The 18590-nt window shown below is 51.8% G+C and overlaps 1 protein-coding gene across 2 annotated transcripts in view; it reads right to left on the bottom strand.

Moving 5' to 3' along the window:
* Window positions 1-253: 253 nt before the first annotated feature.
* Window positions 254-18590, bottom strand: part of AGBL4 (ATP/GTP binding protein like 4) — a 1033620-nt gene continuing 1015283 nt past the window's right edge. For both annotated transcript variants that reach the window (XM_036257022.1, XM_036257023.1), the window contains exons 11-12: window positions 6784-6880; window positions 254-374 (exon numbers count right to left, since the gene is read on the bottom strand). In XM_036257022.1, the coding sequence (XP_036112915.1) occupies window positions 254-374; window positions 6784-6880 (218 nt within the window). The remainder of the gene's footprint in view (window positions 375-6783; window positions 6881-18590) is intronic.

Genomic DNA, 18590 nt, shown 5'->3' with positions numbered 1-18590 from the left:
AAGGGGCATCTGTGCTCGCCTGGTTTGCACCTCCTGTTTTGTTCCTGAGCTATAAGCCGAAGCCTTACAATTGATTTTCCATTGGTAAAAGGGAAAATCGATAGAATTTCTTCTCATTTTCCCCCCTTTCCTTTCACTAGCGTATTTCTTAGCGCACAGCCCTTATCTTGGAAGCCAGAAGGGTGATCCATTCCACGCCCCAGCAGCAAGTGCATGCTCCTGCCTCCACAAGACCTCCCTGGACTTCGTGTCCTTAAAAAAAGTCTGAAGGATCTTTGTGGTTCACTGAGCTCTTCTTGTCCCCTTTGCCGACGGGGTGGTTGCTGGCCGGGCCCCGCAGGAGTGGGTACTTGTAGGGAGGGGGTTTTTCTTTCCTGCAAGGTGGGAGATAGCAGAAAGAGAGGAGAAAGACAGCACATATGCATGCTGTCCTGAAACCATTTGTGCATGTCTATCTCCCCCACTGGACTGTGACCTCCTAGGAATAGTGGCCATGTCTCGTCCTGGGAACCCACCCCAGGGCCTGGTTCAAGCAAGCATGGTGGTTCAATGACTGGTGGATGGATGGATGGATGGATGGATGGATGGATGATACATTGTATCATTCTGGAAACCAATCAGTCCTACAGCTCAACTCCTCTATGTTTCCACCTTGATTCTACCTCTTTCTATCCATTCATGATGAGATGGCAATGGGCACATAGAAGAGCTATGGCTTGAGAGAGCCTAGGACCTCATTCCCTTCACAACCATCTGGGCTCTAGGGTCCTCCTTATATTCCTTAGTGCAGCCTGATTATGGCACCTCATAATTGGTTTGTCTCCCCCACAAGCTTGGGGCTCTCAGAAGTCAGAGATGTGTCTGGTTCACTGTCTCAGCAGCCAGCACTCCATGCAATTCCCTTAACACTGCTCTTCAGTAACTGTCCACTGTCTTGTTTGCTCACACACGGGACTATGAGCTCCTTGTGGGCAGGGACCAAGTCTCATCCATTTTTGCACTTTCCTTCATACAGGGCCTTATGTTGAAACTGATAAGTTGATGTGCCATTCTTTCATGTTTTGGGCTAAGATTTATTCGCAGTGGTAAGAGTGGGCTTTAGAGCCAGGAAGAACTCAACTGAATTCCCAGGTCTGCTACATGCAAGAGGTGTGACCTCAGGCCAGTGATTTAACTTCTCTGAACTTCATTTGTAAAATGGGGATAAAATATTCGTGACTTCATATAAAATGATATGAGTAAATGTACCTAGTGTCATTCCTTGTTAACTGTAGCTTACAGAGGCAGGGTGCTAGGTGCTAAATATGGTCCCAGAGGTGACAAAAATGAACCAGACATTGATGCTGTTCTCAGGCCATGAGTTTAGTAGAGGAGACAGTTGCACAAAATAACCACACAGAACAGTGAAGAACTACAATGCACGGCAGAGAGTGGTCAGTGCCATGAATGTGGGAAGCTCTTGGGCTATCTGAATTAGGATCGAAGAGGTGATTTCTTGTAGCCCCCCACCCCGATGCTTTGACCTTGGGATGACGATTTTCCTTCATTGTTGATGACTCAGGAGTAAGGTGAAGACAAGAGGGGCAGCACACGGTAGGGACACTTTGTTTCAACACGCCGCCCCCACCAGGAAGCCCCGCCGTCAGGAAGTCTACACTCACTGACGCATCTCGCTAAATGTGGCAGACTGTCCAGATGGGTGAGACACGGCCCGACCTGAGTGCCCTCGACAGCCAGAGCACGTGCTTGGAATGTTGCTCACAGGCAAGGTGATCTTGAAAAGGCCCTTTCCTGTCTCTGAGCCTCTTGTTCTTCATTTTTAAAATAATGAGAAGAGCCCATGTCCTTTCTGCCTCAAAGGCTCTGGTCTATGGGAGCTGGGGGCAGAGCTTTGTGGGTTACAAGACTGTGCAGATGTCACTGAGGGGTGTGGTTCTACACACCCAAGGGGGTATGGGATAGGAGGGTGTGTTTTTATGTTGGTGGAAGTGTGGTCACAGGTGGAGTAGCCTAGGTAGATGGCGGCCTTGGAGAAGGTGTGCAGTGGCCAGGGAGGGGGTGAGCATTCAGAATGACCGGCGGGGTCATTACAGAGGCAAAGAGCCTCTGCAGCAAACTATGGGGCCGAGAGGGAGAAAGGCCCTGGACGGCCACCACCTGTCCTTCCAGCCCTGCAGAGGCTGCGTCCCTTCCTGCAATGCCCTTGGCCACCTCCCCGGACTCACCTCCGCTGCAAAACCGACTTCCCAGACAGTAAGCCTCTCTCGAGGCTTCTGCGGCCTTTGTACCTCACCCCTCAGCACACCATTTTCTAGGTGGTTCTTTGCCCGTCTGCTTCTCTCATGAGCCTGTGAGCTTGATGCCTTTGATTTTTCTCTCTAACCCTGAGCCAAGCACAGGCCTGGCATGGAGCAGGTGCTTGAGCAGGGTTTGATGAACAGGAGTGAACTTTCAGTGTTATCTGTACCATCCCTGTTGCTCCAAACACCCTGGCCTGCTACTGCCTTAGAAAGCTTCTTTCTTGGTCCTGCTTCCCCCCTTCCTCACCCTATCACCCAACACAGAACACCCTCTCTCCCCTTCCTATGCCCTCCATTTGAATTCTCCACATCCTTTACAACCAAGTTCAGCCCTGGCCGGTTTGGCTCAGCGGTTAGAGCGTCCGCCTGCGGTCTGGAGAGACCCGGGTTTGGTTCCTGCTAAGGGCATGTACCTCAGTTGCAGTTTGTCCCTGGCCCTGGTTGGGTTGTGTGGGTGGCAGCCACTCGATGTGTCCCTTTCACGTCGATGTTTCTCTCTCTCTCTCTCCCTCCCACTCTATCTGAAAAAAAATATCGAAAAATGTCCTTGGGTGAGGAAAAAAACAAAAACAAAAACCAAGTTCAAACCCCTCTTCCTCCCTGAAGTCTTTGTGGGATACTCTTGGCACCAGATGGTGTGGGGGGTCATTTCCACTTGGCCCTCACTTCTTTCCTGTAACACGAAGGGGTTAGGGTAGATGATTCGGAGGGGCTCCTTCAGCGCTATCGCTTTATGACTCATATGTTCAGCGCTTATGTAGGACGCGCTCCACACAAGCGCCTGGACTGCGCACGGAGAACACAGGAGTGACTGACAGCTCCTCCAGGAGCACCCTGTCCAGTGGAGAAGCCAGACGCGCAAATGCCACGACAACACACGGCAGGACACACCGGGCCACGGGTGTGTGCACAACAGTGAGGAACCCAGCAGAGAGGAAGCGGTTCTGTCTCAGGTGGGGAACAAAAACAGAGCTGTGAGACTTGGACTGGGCTTTGAAGGATAGGTAGGAGTTCACTATCCAGTGTCATGGAGAACATTCCAGGAAGAGGGCAAAGGGTGAACAAAGACATGGAGGGAGGCATGAGCTAGCGGGCTTGTTCACACTGAAGGGCTGGCGTGCAGAGGTGGCAAGAAGTCGGGGTGGAGAGGGTGCTCACAAGGGGCAAGGGTGTGCTCGAGGCTAGACAAGAAGTTTTAAATGTGGCCAGGGCTTTGAGTGAGCAATAGAAGAATTGAAACATTACCATGAAGGTAGCAGCGGGTCATGGCAGGCGACTCCACTTCTGAGAGAGGATGTACTCTGACACTTAACTGAGCACTCTGACACTCTTCCATATTGTTTGTTGTCTTTGCCTGTGTGCATGCCTTTCCCCTCTGTAAGTGTGAGCTCCTCGTGGGCAGGGCTTCTCTGTGTCCCTGCATCCAGTGCAGGGCCCAGCACATGGCAGCCGTTGTGTGTTGAGTGGCTGATGACCCCCACACACACATGCATACATCAAAACCCCGCCATGGAGCCAGCCTTTCAGCCTGTCGCTGGGCCTGAGCCCACCTCCCACGCGGAGGCCAGCCCACCCACCACTCACAGTCTGTCTCCTCACAGAGGCTCACCTGGCCTGGTCAGTTTTCCTGTCTAATTTTCACTGTCTGAATGATAAACGTGGAGCTTTAGCCCTGTGACTGGCACTGCGGTCCAGTTAAGTCATCCACGCCGTGTCCCTGAGCCTGGGCTCTTAGGCCCACGCTGCTGGCCCTTCCTGGGTCCTTTCTGGGGGGTGGCCTGGCACCGTGGATGCTGACAGGCCCCCGCCAGCACAGCGGTGGAAACTGGCATATTATAATTATCCATAGAGATGAGAGAAAACAAAAATTAATCTTGAGTCAAAACATGTAATTTCCCTTTAAAACCAGAACTGCTCTTTCACTTATGCTATTTGATGCTTGGGTGGAAAATAATACAAGAAAAGGGGAATAGTCAAATCCCAATCAGAGCCTTGTCTCCTCCTGGGAATTCATTTTTAAAGAGTTTCTGACCAACTGAGAGTTAAGTGTTATTCACAGTTTGAGGAGGACGTGGTGTAGGGTGGAGAGGAGTTAATCTTGTTTTTCTTAATGTAAGGGTGGCTGCAGCCTTGAGTCCTCAAGGCTGTGAACTTGGAGGAATGAGCTCTCCCACTGTTTTCTAAAGAGGGCTCTCCAAACCTCAGGGCAAGGGGCTTCCATGAACAGGTGAAATCAGGGTGCCGAGAACTCCCCTGCATCCTATAGACCAAGTTTCAGGGTCCCACCCCTCACGTCAAAGAATTCTTCACTAACTAATGCTGAGAACACCAGGCTCGGGGCCTCAGGGCTCAGCCTCTAGTCTTGCATCTGCCCAGCCCCCTCTGCTCCCTGGACCTCGACTTCCTCATCTGTATCATGAGGGGGGGTCCCACATATTGCTAAAGTCCCCGAAGACCAGCCCCCATCATTGGCCTGGGGCTGTGACAATGCAACATGCAAGAAAATGATGGTAAAGGATGGAGGTAATTTCATTCAGGCTGACAGAGGACCTGGAAGACACAACCCCAGATTAACTTGCAAATAAGATTCTAAGAATTCTTTTGAGTTTTATAAAGCTTTAAAATTTTAAGAACTTGAACCAATCAAGAAATCTTCTAAGAAGGAACTGAGTACTTTTCTCTAGAGGTGAGCCCCTCAAAGGCAGGGTCAGGCCTTAATCAGTTATACATTCAGCTTCATCCTTTCCCCAGGGCCCTTGAATAAAGTGTTGTTTTCCTAGGTGGATGAAAGAAAGAGGGAAGGAGAGGGGAGAGGGAGAGGGGAAGGAAGGAAGGAAGGAAGGAAGGAAGGAAGGAAGGAAGGAAGGAAGGAAGGAAGGAAGGAAGGGAGGGAGGAAGAGAGAGAGAGAGAGAGAGAGAGAGAGAGAGAGAGAAAGAGAGTAAGAAAGAGAGAAAGAAAACGGGAATGCACCTCGGTGCAGTCTAGGCACTGTGGGAGCACGGAGAAGAAATAAATGTGATCCTCCCCCAGGATGAGGGGCACAGAGAGCCCGCGTGGCTGTGAACAGTCTGAGACAGACTATGAGTCAGAGCACAGTGTCACGCAGCTGGGCTCAGGGATGGTGACTCACAGCATGGTGCACTGGGGGCCCGAGAGATCATCCAGCCCAACCAGAGAATTCCAGGGTCTTGCCCTAGGCCGCGATGAGCCTGTTGGATCTGGGACTGCAATCCAGAAACCAGAGGGGATGGAAACATTTATTGAGCACCATTGGCTGCTAGGCACTGTGCCAAGCGTGTCATCAATCTTTAAAACCACCTTTAGAGGTTGTTGCTATTACCCTAACTTCATAGATTAGCAGAGAAAAGTTTCAAGAGGCCAAGACCCCATAGGTAGCATGAGCCTGAGAAAGAATTTGAACTTAGCTGGACTTCAATCCAGCTTTGGAATCATAAAAGCCTAGGGCAGTTCTCACCATTCTGAGCTCTCTTTAGTAATACGGAGAATATGATATGTACAAGGAATAAATAAATAAGACCAGGTACAACAATTACTTCACTCAATAAGAAAAGTGATAAATATAGTTTTTTGTTAATAATAAGGTAAAGGAGAGGAAGGTGCATCAGGGAGGGAGGTGCAAGGGCCCTGAGGCAGCAAAGCACACGGTGAAGGTCTTGGGCAAGGGTAGTGAGAAGACTGGTCTGGCAGGAGCAGTAAGTTAGACACCTTCACGTCCCTGGGCTGGACCACTAGGGAAGTAGGAAATGAAGCCAAGAAGCAGGGCAGGGTCAGCACAGCCAGATGCCCAAATGCCCTTACCTCTAGCAGGTGTGGGAATGCCCAGAGCTTTGTGCTCTGGTCCAGCCCTCAGGAAGGATACTCATCTCTTGACCTTCCCTCCTAACTGGCCCAAGAAGTTGCCCCAGCAGAGCAGCTGAGATGAAACTTCTCAGGGATGTGTCTTCTCCAGCCCTGAGCCTTTGTGTGTGGAGGGGCGGGGACCACCATGCGCTGAGGGGACATGCATGCAGGGCACTGTGCAGGGTGCTGTAACACCCATCTCATGATAATCTTCCAGCTCAGTGCTGCTGTCCCACTGTGTGGAGGACGGAATGGAAGGATCGGAGACCTTATGAGCTTAGATGACATAGGGTCTCTGAGGGTGAGCTATCAGATGACGCAGCATATGGTACCCCCAGACCAACTTAGAGTAACGACTGCACTCAGCTCCCAGAAACCCCCATCCCTGTAGACTCCCGTGAAATGCGACCACCCCTCCCTGTCTGATCCACGTCGATCCTGTACGCTCAGGAGATGCTCTGCGAAGCTCTTCTGCCCCGTGCACTCTCTGTAGCGGGGCCGGGGTTTCTTTCCTCCGCCACAGACGGGAGTGGGGGCCGGAGAGAGGCTGAGGGAAGTTGTCCCTGAACATGAAGCCCGTGGAGCAGGACTCCAGCCCACACTGTTCTGCTCGCCACTTACCTCAGCCTCGGCATGGGGATCGCCAGTTTCTCAACCATGGGGTCCAGCCGGTAATAATCCAGAAACGTTCTGGCCACGTTCTGCCCCAGCTTCATATCTGCAAGTGGGGCGTTAAGGAGCAACGTGGGAAAGAGACTGAGACAGCGTGGAGAGAGGACTCGTATGAGAAGCGGTACCGGTAATAAACACAGCCCCACCTCTCCCTGTTCACGGCTTTTTGTTTGGACCATCTTTTTAATCTTCCCAAAAGCTTAAGTGGTAGATACTATCATTTCCCTCATTTAACAGATGAGGAAACAGGGTACAGAGGTTATAATCCGCCCAGGGCCACAGAACCGGGAAGGAGAGGAGCCAGGGTATGGGTCTAGGTAGTCTCACCCCAAAGACCGTGTTCATAGCTTTTAGAATATACTGCATCCCTTTGGGAACCGCTGGGCTTCTGGGTCTGGCTTCAGGTCTCAGGGTGGAGGCTGATAAGCGAGACCCAAGAGCAAGACACCCTTTGCTGTATGTAGAGCAGGGCCTGCCTGACTCTCGGGGATCAGTCATCTGCTTCAGTAATCCCAGGGACAATGGCAACACCCTCTCATCCTAAATAGTGTCCCCCTTCCACCTTGAAATCTACCAATAATGAATCTTTGGGGTAAGGCTTCATGATCTGTTAGAATACAAACTCCCCAGGGACCACAGTGACCATTGACACTTTAGTATAAATCAGTACAACAATCATCTCTTCAACTACACAGAGTATCTGCTCTGAGCATTATATCTCATGGCTCTGGACCTTTTCATGAGCTATTGCCTCTTTCCAAAGTCTCCCCCACCTTCCCTTGGCTAATTTATACTTATCAGGTCTCCAATTAGCAGATAACTTTTTAGTACAGCCTTCCATGAACTTCTCTCCCCTCGCCCCACATTTCCATGGCTTCTGAACTGACCTCACTAAAGCACTTACTACTTCTCATACCCCTCAGGGCCGAACACCCAAACTGTCACCAATTCTTCTCCATGAGACCTCCCATCTCTTGAGTTTGTTCACTTGTCTCAGGTCCCTTACTACCCTCCTAGACAAGGCCAGTACCGTCTTCCCCTGGCTTACTGTCATCCTGTCCTGACGGGACTCCGTGCCACAGGACTGCCTACCTCTACCCATTGTCTACAGTATAGCCAGGAGAGTGGTCCTAGAACACAGGCGTGACCGTGTCACCCAACCGAGTAAAACTCTTAGTGGCTCCCAGTTGCCTATAAATTTAAAAATTTGGAACCTGATTTACAGGGTCCTTCATAGTTGGCTCCCTGATTATTTCTCCGCTCATGCTTGCTACCTGCCCCTTCTAACCCCATCCTTGAAGACAAGGATACTGAACTCGTCCCTCCAGGTCTTTGCCTACACCGTTCCATCTCCCCATGCCTCCCTCCTGCCTTCTCGGCCCTCAGACAGCTCCGTGTTGTTTTCACTTCACGGGAGAAGGCTCGGCCACCATGCCATCCAGGGCCTTGGAGCTGGACTAGCCTTTGCAGAACAGCCGAGTGAGTTCCCTCCTCCTTCTTCCAAAAGTCCCCAAGTTGGGGTTGGGTAGGACCCAGGACATAAAAACTAGCATTTTGGAGCACCTGGCTTGTGCCCGGCACTGCACTGGGTACCTTGTTTACACATGCATTTCGGTCATCGAACAGCCCAGTGGGGGAAGCGTTTTCTGGGAGGTCAAGGAACTCATCCAAGGCCACACATCCAGCCATGCAGAGTGAGGACTAAAATCAGGAACGTCTGACTGCAGAACCGTGAGCTTTCCAGAACCCTGGGCTGCTTCCCAGCTTGGAGGCACCTTTCCTGTCAAGGGCTGAGTCATCCCAGGCCAGCGCCTGGCGGGAGAAGGAAAAACACCAGATGAGCTGTTTATGACGTGAGCTTTGCCGCAGGCTCGCTGTGCTCTGGGGCTGCCACCTGCTTTCTTCCTCTGGATCTGACCGACCTTCTCTGTCCCCTTCTTTAAAAAGTCCACAAGGTGGCACTGGGCATGGCCTCTCCGACCAGCAGACCTGCAGAGGCAGCTGGCTGCTTAAACCCAGCCAGGTCTCGTCAGCTGGAGACCAAATCACGACTGTGTGCTGCCAGGGAGAGCTCAGGGGTCCGGGGAGAGGAGAGGCCGCGTGGACTGGGCTGCAGCGGTGCAGCAGACGGTCGGAGTCAGGCGTGTCGAGCCCACCGCCCTGCGCTGTGCACGGCAGGCTGCGTTTTCCAGAGACGTCTGAGGCAGCAGCTCCGTCTCACGTGCCGTTCCCTGCTATGACCTTGACACTCTTTCCACTGAGAGGTGTGGTCCCTGTTCCCTCTCCTGGAATCTGGATGGGCTTGTGACTCACTTGTAACCAAAACAAATGGCAGAAACGACACTGTGGGACAGCTGAGGCAAGGTCAGCAAAGGTGATGTGGCTTGCCCCTTGCTTACTGGAATATGTCAGCTGGGGTCCGGAGGCCATCATGCTCCATAGAGGTGCTGCAGGGAGAGGCCCTGGGACCACATGGAGAGACTGTGACAGAGAGTCCCAGCCGTCCATGGCTCCTCCAGAACTCTGTTCTCCCAGCTCCAAGCATTGTCTAACTGCAATTCCATCGTGGACTCCAAGCTAGAACCACTCGGCTGAGCCCTTCCCAAATTTCTGACCCACAGACAATGAGAGAGAATAGCTCTGGTCTCAAACACCAAGCCTGGGGGAGATGTGTCATGTCGCGATAGGAAACTAGAGCACTGTGGGGCCCTACGCAAGCCGGTCAATCTCCCGAGCCTCAGTTTCCTCATCTGTAAAGGTGAACAGTGATGCCTGCCTCATGGGCTGTCATGATGATGTGTGTGACCGACCAGCAAATGGGTGTTGACTGAATAAATAAGTGGATGGGGAAGAAGGAAGCCTGACCCCTCCTCCCCAGTCTGCTGCGATAGACCTGAAGCTACACAGGAAGACATCTGTGTCCATCAGTGCTTGTGGACTCTACACGGGAAAGGAGCTGGGCTGTCCCAGTAGAACCACTGTGAGGCACCGATCATTTTAGATAAGCTCTGTTTAAAAGACTGTTTAATTTATTCATTTTATTTAATTAATTAACTAATTATTTTTTAAATCCTCACGCAAGCATATTTTTCCATTTATTTTCAGATAGAGTGAAAGGGAGAGAGAGAGAGAGACGTCCATCTGAGAAAGACACATCCATTGGTTGCCTCCTGCATGACCCCAACCAGGACTGGGAACCAAACTGCAACCGAGGTACGTGCCCTTGACTGGAATTGAACCCGCGATTCTTTGGTCTGCGGGCTGACGCTCTAACCACTGAGCCAAACTGGCCAGGGCTAAAGGGCTGTGATAAAGGTGGGAGTTGTCTGGGACACCCTCTTTCCCTCTCCCTCTCCAACCTCATGACGTGGTCCTCAGTCCGAGAGTCTCCCTCCAGACCACTCGCGGCAATGGCCTGGCAGAGTCAGGAGAGGGCATGAGGGTGGGAGGTGGGGAGAGTGTGACTGAACACTTGCACTTGAAACAAGCTGTCTTTCAACAGAGATTCACGATCCAGGCAAAGAAAAGTCAGTAACCCGTTTGGCTGGAACCCTTTCAATATATTGCAGAATTAAGAGAGGAAAAAAAATGGGGTGAAAACTCCCAACTCTTCACTGCCAGCACAAACCTCAAGGGGGCCTGTGCACTAGAAATGTCAGCTTCCCGGGTTCTCCTGCAGCGCACTGACTGGTGTTTGCAGACGGCAGGTGGGATGGGGACCCTGGAGTCAGTGAGGCCGGAGGGCTGTGCCGGCTCGTCTGGAGCTCAGACCGGTTCGGTGACTTCCACCCGGACTGGATTGGAGGGTGGGCGTCAGGAGCCTCAGCCCCCTGCTTCATGGGACCCTTTAATAGGTACTGAGGGCTGAGGGTTTGGGCATTTACTGCTCATTCCCATTCATTCATTCCCCCGTGTATACGGCTGCAGTGACAGGGCCTGGGGTAGGGAAAGGAGACGTAGACACAGTTCACATCCAGAGGCTGCAGCACTGCCGCCTTCACTCTGTGCCTGACCCTCCCCACAGCCTCCAAGGTCAAAGCAGGCTCCTACCCATATTTTACAGAAAGAAACTGGAAAAAAGGAGGGTTGGCATGATTAACCAGAATGGCGTGGCTTGAGAGCCACGGAGGCTAGGTCTAAACCAGGGCACCTTTGAATGCCTCTCTTGAGTGTGATTGGAAATTCAAACACTGAATTCTGTGGACATATAGAAGGAGATTTAATTCCAAACGGAGGGATTGTGAAAGGCTTCATGGAAGTGGGTGCGTGACAAAGATTTGAAGGACAAGAAGAATCTGGAGGGGGAGGGAGACTGTAGAAGCAGGAAGGGTGGGGGGAGAAATGACCTGGGGCCAGAAATAAGACAGAGCAGGCCCAGGGCCCAGCGGCCAGTGCAGAGGGAAAGGGGAGGGGCCACTACAGGCCAGACAGACCAGGAAGGCTTTGAAGGTCAACTTAAGGAATTTAAACTTCTATTCTGCAGGCAACAAAACCCAGTAAATATCTGTGGTTGTATCTCTTACTCCTTCACTCGGTGTATTTATTGACCATTTACTGTGTTTAGACTCTCTGGAAAACTCTGGGTATTCTGTGGTGAAAAAAATAAACCAGCATAATAAAACAAAGCAAAAACCAACTAGGGCAAGGGTTCTTAAGTCCAGAAGTGGAGACAGATACAGGAATAAAACATCCAAATGAAGACATAGCTGCAGTGGTAATTGGGCTATGAAAACACACGCTGGGTCAGCACCTGAGGGCGATGAGGGTCTGCTGGGGGCCGGGGGCAGGAGGGGACCTGTGAGCTGAGTGGACAGGGACGGGCAGCATCTACGAAGGAGGAAGGTGGCATGTGGGAAAGGCCCTGGAGGAGAGACAGGGACTAAGAGATGGCTAATGTGGAGAGACGGGCAGGGGCCAGATGGAAGGGAAGCTTATTCTGGGCCAGTGAACTGGACATCGAGTGGATCCAGGCCACTTGTCACCACTTGAGCCAATTAAGCAGGGACAAGGTTGAATCATATATGGGTGTTTATTCCAATATTGCCAGCAGTATGGGAGAACAGCCAGGTCATCCTGCAGAAATCTGCCCTGCACTCTCTCCATAGCTGGTGGCTTATACTGGGTATTGCAGGCAAGAGGGGATATCAATGGGTAAAAGTTACAGCTTACAGGCACGGGGAAGTAACAGGAGCTGGGGGTGTGGGCTGTCTCCAGTGCACCACCTCCAAGATGCCAGGGTTGTTCATCTTTCCATGATGGGGTGGGGGGTTCTCCGGTCAGGAGAATGGACAGCGTTCCCAGGTGAACTCCCAGGGCACGGCTCCCAGCCAGGTCTGAATGGGCTTTCTTTAATCAGAACAAAGCAGTCACAATGAACGGAGTAAGGATGCTCAACATTTCTTATAACTATGGCTAGCACCCCACTGTGATCAGTTCTCCATTATTCTCTCCCGTCCCTTTCATTAGGAGGCTGGGTGCTCTAAGTGAATGGGAAGCTACTAAAGAATTTTAAGCAGGAAAATGAGATGGTCTGATTTATATTCTTAAAAGGTCACTGCTGTGCTTAAAATACCAGAAGTAGAGTGGAAGCAAATAGACCAGCCAGGAGACCGCTGCAGTGGTGCAGGGGGAAGACGGGTCCTGAGCCTGGAGAGGCAGGAGTGACGGGAAGATGTGGCCTGCGGGGAAGGGGCCGCAGGACCTGCCGGCATGCCGACCGTGGGACCCGAGGGAGAGGAAGGAATGAGGATGGTCTCTGCTTTATGCAGCAGCTGGGTGGGTGGGGATGCCATGATCTGGAATGTGGATGACGGGGGCGGGGGCTCGGGGAGTAGGGTTTCAATGTGAGTTCTAGATGCCTGTAAGCATCGGATCCTTAAATAGGAAATGGGGAAAATCAGAAATAGGAAAGAAAATCAGATATTGGAAATGATTTCTGAACTTTTAGTTCTTTGGGATTATTCATGTCACGAATTCTTTTTTTTTCTTGTGATTGAATTTATTGGTTAATAAAATTTATATAGGTTTCAGGGGTCCAATTCCATAATACGTCATCTGTATATTGTATTCTGGGTTCACCATCCAAAGTCAAGTCTCCTTCCATCACCTTTTATCCCCCCTTTACTCTCTTCTTCCTGTCCTACCCTTCTCTCCCTCTGGTAATCGCCATGCCGTTGTCTGTGTCAACGAGTTTTTTGTTTTTGCTTAATCCCTTCACCTTTTTCAGACGTGGTACACTGAATGAGCACATGAGTGGGAATCAAGACACCAGCCTGGTTTCAGTCAGTAACTCGCCATGTGAGCGTGGCCACTTTCCTGCTCCGGGCCTCATCTCTCTGGGGTAAAATGCAGTCTCTCTCGAGCCCTTTCCAGTGTTAACAGGGTACGTTCGAGCCAAGACCTCAACACAATAAGCCCGTGAAAAACCCCTTCGCCATTCTTTCATTCAACAAGTGTTTATTGAGAGCCTACTATGTGTCAGGTCATTTTAGGCACTTGACAGGTGAAAAAAATTGACAAGGATCTCTGTCTTCACGGAGCTTCCCTCCTGGCTATGGGACACGGTGGGACGCAAAAATGCGACACGTTCACAGGGAGGTTATCGAGGATGGCAGAAAGCGGTGAGTGCTGAGAAGTGAGGGGTGCTGGGGGCCAGGGAGCAGATCACGGCGGTAAGCAGAGCGGTCAAGGAGGCCTCCCTGAAAGGGAGGGCTTCGTGGGCTTGGAGGAGGACATACCGATTCTCCTCGTGCGAAACATGCATCCTTGTTACATCCAGCCCAACCCCACTGCCGGGGAGAATGGTCACTCGGGACGAGTTCTTCCTGGTGGGAGTCAGGAACACCTCCTTGGCGCATGGCAGTTTCCTGACTGAAGATCCCCCCACCTCCCAGAGCGGTCCCAGAGGGGACGTGTCTCCCCAAGTCCTCCTGCTGGGCCTGTCCCTCCCTTCCCCATCCCACGCCTTCCTCCTGGGCCCTCAACTCCAAAGCCCTTTCCAAACTTGACACTCCCTCCAGCTCTTCCAGAACCAGCAGTGCGCCCGGCCCCCCGCACACGCCGCGTTCCCGTCCTCTCCCACGCTGGGCGCTGTGCAGGCCTGACTTATCCCCAGTTTGCAGGTAAGAGATCAAAACTGACTTGTGCACTGAGGCACATCAAGTATTGGCACAGGGGGGATCGAAGCTCACACATCCATTCCTTCATGGGCTCAATTTATTCATTTATTCATCTATGTATGAAGTGTCTTCTACCTGCCGGACACTGTTCTAAGTGCTGGGATACAGGAAGAAAACACAGACACAGCCTGTCCTCATATAGGCCTCTCCTTGCCAGCACCCTGCCTCCCTATAAAGAATGTAACCCCTACCTGCTCCGTTTGGAAACCCCGCACTAGAATTCTCTCTCCGCTCACATTCCTTCCCCCGCGCGGCAGAGGATCGCATGAAAGGAGAGCGATCCGTCCTGCAGAGGGGCAGGCCACGGAAGGGGATTTCTCTTTGGTGAGGCCCACGGCGCCGCGGGAACATTAAGAGGCACCTGTGCAGGAGCCGTTAGGCGAAGCCAGAAGAACAATGCAACAGTGAAGTATCTTTTGTCTGCCTCCCTCACTCATCCTCCCCCGGAGTCGGACAGGTGCTGACTCAACAGACAAATCCTTCTCTCAAGTGCTGCGGATGAAATTGCAGAGGTGCTCTGGAGGTGAGGAGGCGAGATGAGAGATGAGAGAGGGGGAGAGAGAGAGAGAGAGAGAGAGAGAGGGAGGGAGAGAGAGAGACAGAGAGGGAGAGAGAGAGAGACCAGGAGGGATGAAGAGACTAAGTGAGACAGGCAGAGACGGAGACCAATAGAGACAGAGACGCAGACAGACAGGAAGACACAGAGAGTGACCAGGATGCAGCAGAAAGATAAGGAGAGAAAAATAATCAGAAAGGCTGAGGGAATCCCAAACCTGGAAACTGGAGAGAAGTGGAGCGAGGGGCAGAGACAGAAAAGGAAGCGAATGACAAAGGGAGAGAATCAAACTGTAGCGAGAGAGGAAGACACAGATGTAGGCCGTGGAAAGAGGGAAGAGAGGCGGAGAGAAAGGCAGAGGATGAGACAGAAAAGAGCCACAGGAGAGACCGTGCGTGAGCTGCAGCTAAAACTGAGACAGCAGCCGCGAGAGAGGCAGAGAGGACAGGCAGAGCAGAGGAGAGACAGGCTGACAGGGAGGGAGACCCCCTCTTTGACTTGTCAAACGTAGCTCAAAAGGGTGGGTGTTTTCTGGGGGGGTCACGGCAGAGAGGAGCCTGGAGATGATGCACACGTATCAGTGGTGGTGAGAGTGACCAAGTCCTCCAGAATGAAGGAAAATTTAGGAGGCTCTATATTAGTTTTCTATTGTCACTGTAACAAATGACCTCAAACATTGTTGCTTAATACAACAAATACTTGATTCTCTAATGGTCCTGGAGGCCAGAAATCTGAAATCGGGTTCAACGGGCCCAAGTCAAGGTGTTAACAGGGTGCACGCCCTCAGGAGGTTCTAGAGGAGAAACCCGTTTCTGGTCTCGTCCAGCCCCTGGTGGCTGCCAGCATTCCTTCGCTTGTGGCCACATCACTCCGCACTCTGTCTCTGTGGTCACACTGCCCCCTCTTCTGTGTGTATCTGTCTCCCTCTGCCTTCCTCTTATCAGGAACATAGGATTGCACTCCGGGCTCCCCAGATCATCCAGGGGAATCTCCCACCTCCAGACCCTGAACAGTAACATCTGCAGAGCCTTGTCTCCATGGAGGGGAACATTGATAGGTTCCAGGGACTGGGATATGGATATCTCTGGGGGCCATTGCAGCCTTCTGCCTGCGCCCAGAGTTTATCTGCTTAGCTAAGAGCTGAGGGTGAAGACACGGGGAGTCGGGAGCGCAGTTCTGGTTCTGTGCGGAGCACCTTGCTGGATGCTCAGCTCACCCCACCTACCCCACCTGACCCTCGGTATCCCTAGGAGATGCCCCATGCCTCCCACACAAGCAGCACATGATTTACCAGGGTTTGGACCCAATATGACTCCAGAGCCCTTTCTATTTGCATTATTTGATGCCTGTCATGGGCAGGGAATGCTATGCTGGACCAAGTGCTGCTTGTTTTACCTCTTAAACCACGAGCCTGCCATTTCTCGCCTCCCTACTGTGCCTTCAGTCAGAGCCTCACCTCCGTCTTCTTGCTTTAGTGTGTCCCCAGTAGTGCTGAGATTGTAAATCACCTCCTGACTTACAACCCTATACCGATTCCCTGTCACCTACAGGGTAGGTTAGAAACTCTTACATCTGGATTCGTGGTCTTCCCTGAGCTGGTCTAAGCCTGTCCCCTGACACAGTGTCCCATTGTGCATCTGTTCAAGATGTGTGGTTTAAAATCTGAGAAGCATGGGTTTTCATCTTGGCTTCTACACATTTAGCTGTGTGATCTGGGCAAGCTACTTACCTTCTCTGATCCTCAGTTTTTTGTTTTTGTTTGTTGTTTGTTTTTTAATCCTCACCGAGGACATTTTTGCATTCATCTTCAGATAGAGCAGGAAGGAGGGGGGGGGGGAGAGAGAGAAACATCGATGTGAGAGAGACACATCGAGTGGCTGCCACCCACACGACCCATCCAGGGCCGGAGACAAACTGCAACCGAGGTACACGCCCTTAGGGGGAACCGAACCCGGGTCTCTCCGGTCCGCAGCCCGATGCTCTAACTGCTGAGCCAAACTGGCCAGGGTGAGCCTCAGCTTTTTCATCTCTGAAATGGATAATGTTACCTGCCTCGCAGGATTATGGTGTTGATTAGAAATCACATACCCAAAGCCCCTAGCACAATGCTGGCAAGCAGCAGCTCTTTTTATTATCATTATTATTTATGGACTTGTCATTTCCAACAAAACAGGACCTCTTCAAGGACAAGGGTGTGTCATGTTCAAACTCATTTCCAGCACCATTTAGCACATGTTAAGAGTATTAACAGAGGCAGAGAGAGAACAAACCAATCAACCAACCAAAAAACAAGATAAGGGAAGGAGGGGAAGATAAAGAAATTGCGTTTGAAAGCCTGTTTTCTGGCTGCTCGGGGATGAGACCTTGCAGGTCCCTGCCTGCGTGCTGGGTGCCTCAACTTCCTCTCCTACAAAGTTGGCTGTGCCAACCTAGATGATCTCTAGTTCCAGCTCTCTCTCTCTGTCTCCCTCGCTCCCTCACACCACCTCCCCTTCCCTAGAAGTGTTTCCTTGGAGCCTGTAGGGACATCTTTCCAGACACACGGATGACTGTCAAGGGCCATAATTGCCAAAACTATACCTGTTTTGTTCGTAATTTTGCCTGCACCTAGCCAGATAGTTGGCTGCTAATGGTGGGAATTTGGAAGGAGCTCTGGCCCCTCCTCCTTCCTGAGCTGAGGGCCGAGGTCATCCCAGGACTTCACTGGGAGGAGAAATGGGGTCACCTCCTAGGGATTGGTGGAGAAGGTGGTTGTGAGAAGAGAAATGCTGGGAGTAACCATCGCAAGCTGCAGGAGGTGAAGTGGCCTTGTCCCTCTTCTGTCACGCTTAGAAAAGGGGAGACAGTCCAGAACTAGGGGCCCCGGAGGAGGGACTGTCTGACGAAGAGGAGAAGACCTTGAATGTCTATCTCACAGGCATTTCCAAGGAGCCATGTAAGGCCAAAGATGCTGCTCTTGCTGGGATGCAGGGATGGAAAGGTTTTGTGGAGGAAATAATGACCCTCTATTCCCATGCACGTGACCCTGGGGTAAAGGTTCCTGTGACAAACAGTTGGTTACAGCTAGAGGGTGAAGGCAGCTGAGTACCGCTGGGCCTCCAGGGACACATGTTCCTCCTGAACCGGGGACTTTTGGAACAGTGCCCTGCCTGAGCAGAACAGGGAGCCTGCCACCAGGGCCTTGAGGAGACAAAGAGGAGCATGGCCTGGGAGCCAGCAGACAGAGTTGGGTGCTAGACCTGAGGGGTCCCCCAGATGGGACTGAACCCACTGTACCTGGGATCCCCATTGCTCTTTGCCTTCCTTTTCTCCCTTAGCCTGGAGCTCCTGGAGGGCGGAGCCGGTGTCCGCCCCTGCTAACCCACAGGGAATACAATCCACCGCCCCTGCTAACCCACAGGGAATACACTCCACCGCCCCTGCTAACCCACAGGGAATGCAATCCAACCAAGAACGCTCATGGAAAGAAGAAGTAAATGAAATAGGTAAATAAACCTCAGACAAGTGGTCCACCCCGACTCCTCAGTTTCCTTATCTGTAAAGTGGGACTCTGAACACCGCCTCACTCGAGTACTATGAGGACTGGACGACACACTCTTCATTGAAGAAGGAGGACGTCGCGCTCATCTGCATCTTCCTGGTGATCTGCACCCTGGACGAAGGGTGTAGTGCTTCACAGTGACTGCGAAAGCTCCCAGGGTGGGCCCTCGTGGGAGGAGATGCTCGAAAATAGATGCGTATCCCCCCTTTCCCCTTAACCAGGCCTCCTGCATTCAGGAACCCCGTGAACTTCACTGACCTTCAGATTTCCCAGGCTGAGCTCGACTAGAGAGTCATAAAGTATCTGAGCAATGAGTGGACATCTGTTTTGCTTTGTTTTCCTGCTCAATCTCTTTCTCTTTCACAACACTCCGTGTTTTTCCACATTGAACCCCCAATCTCAGTCCCAGGGGCTCAGGAGAAGCTGACCCCACCCAGACTCGATGGGGATAGCGTCCACCGGATCTGACCAATCAGAGCAC

This window comes from Molossus molossus, unplaced genomic scaffold, assembly GCF_014108415.1.
Source record: "Molossus molossus isolate mMolMol1 unplaced genomic scaffold, mMolMol1.p scaffold_m16_p_12, whole genome shotgun sequence".
In the NCBI taxonomy this organism is placed as follows: Eukaryota; Metazoa; Chordata; class Mammalia; order Chiroptera; family Molossidae; genus Molossus; species Molossus molossus.
This window is presented reverse-complemented; position numbering and strand designations above follow the sequence as displayed.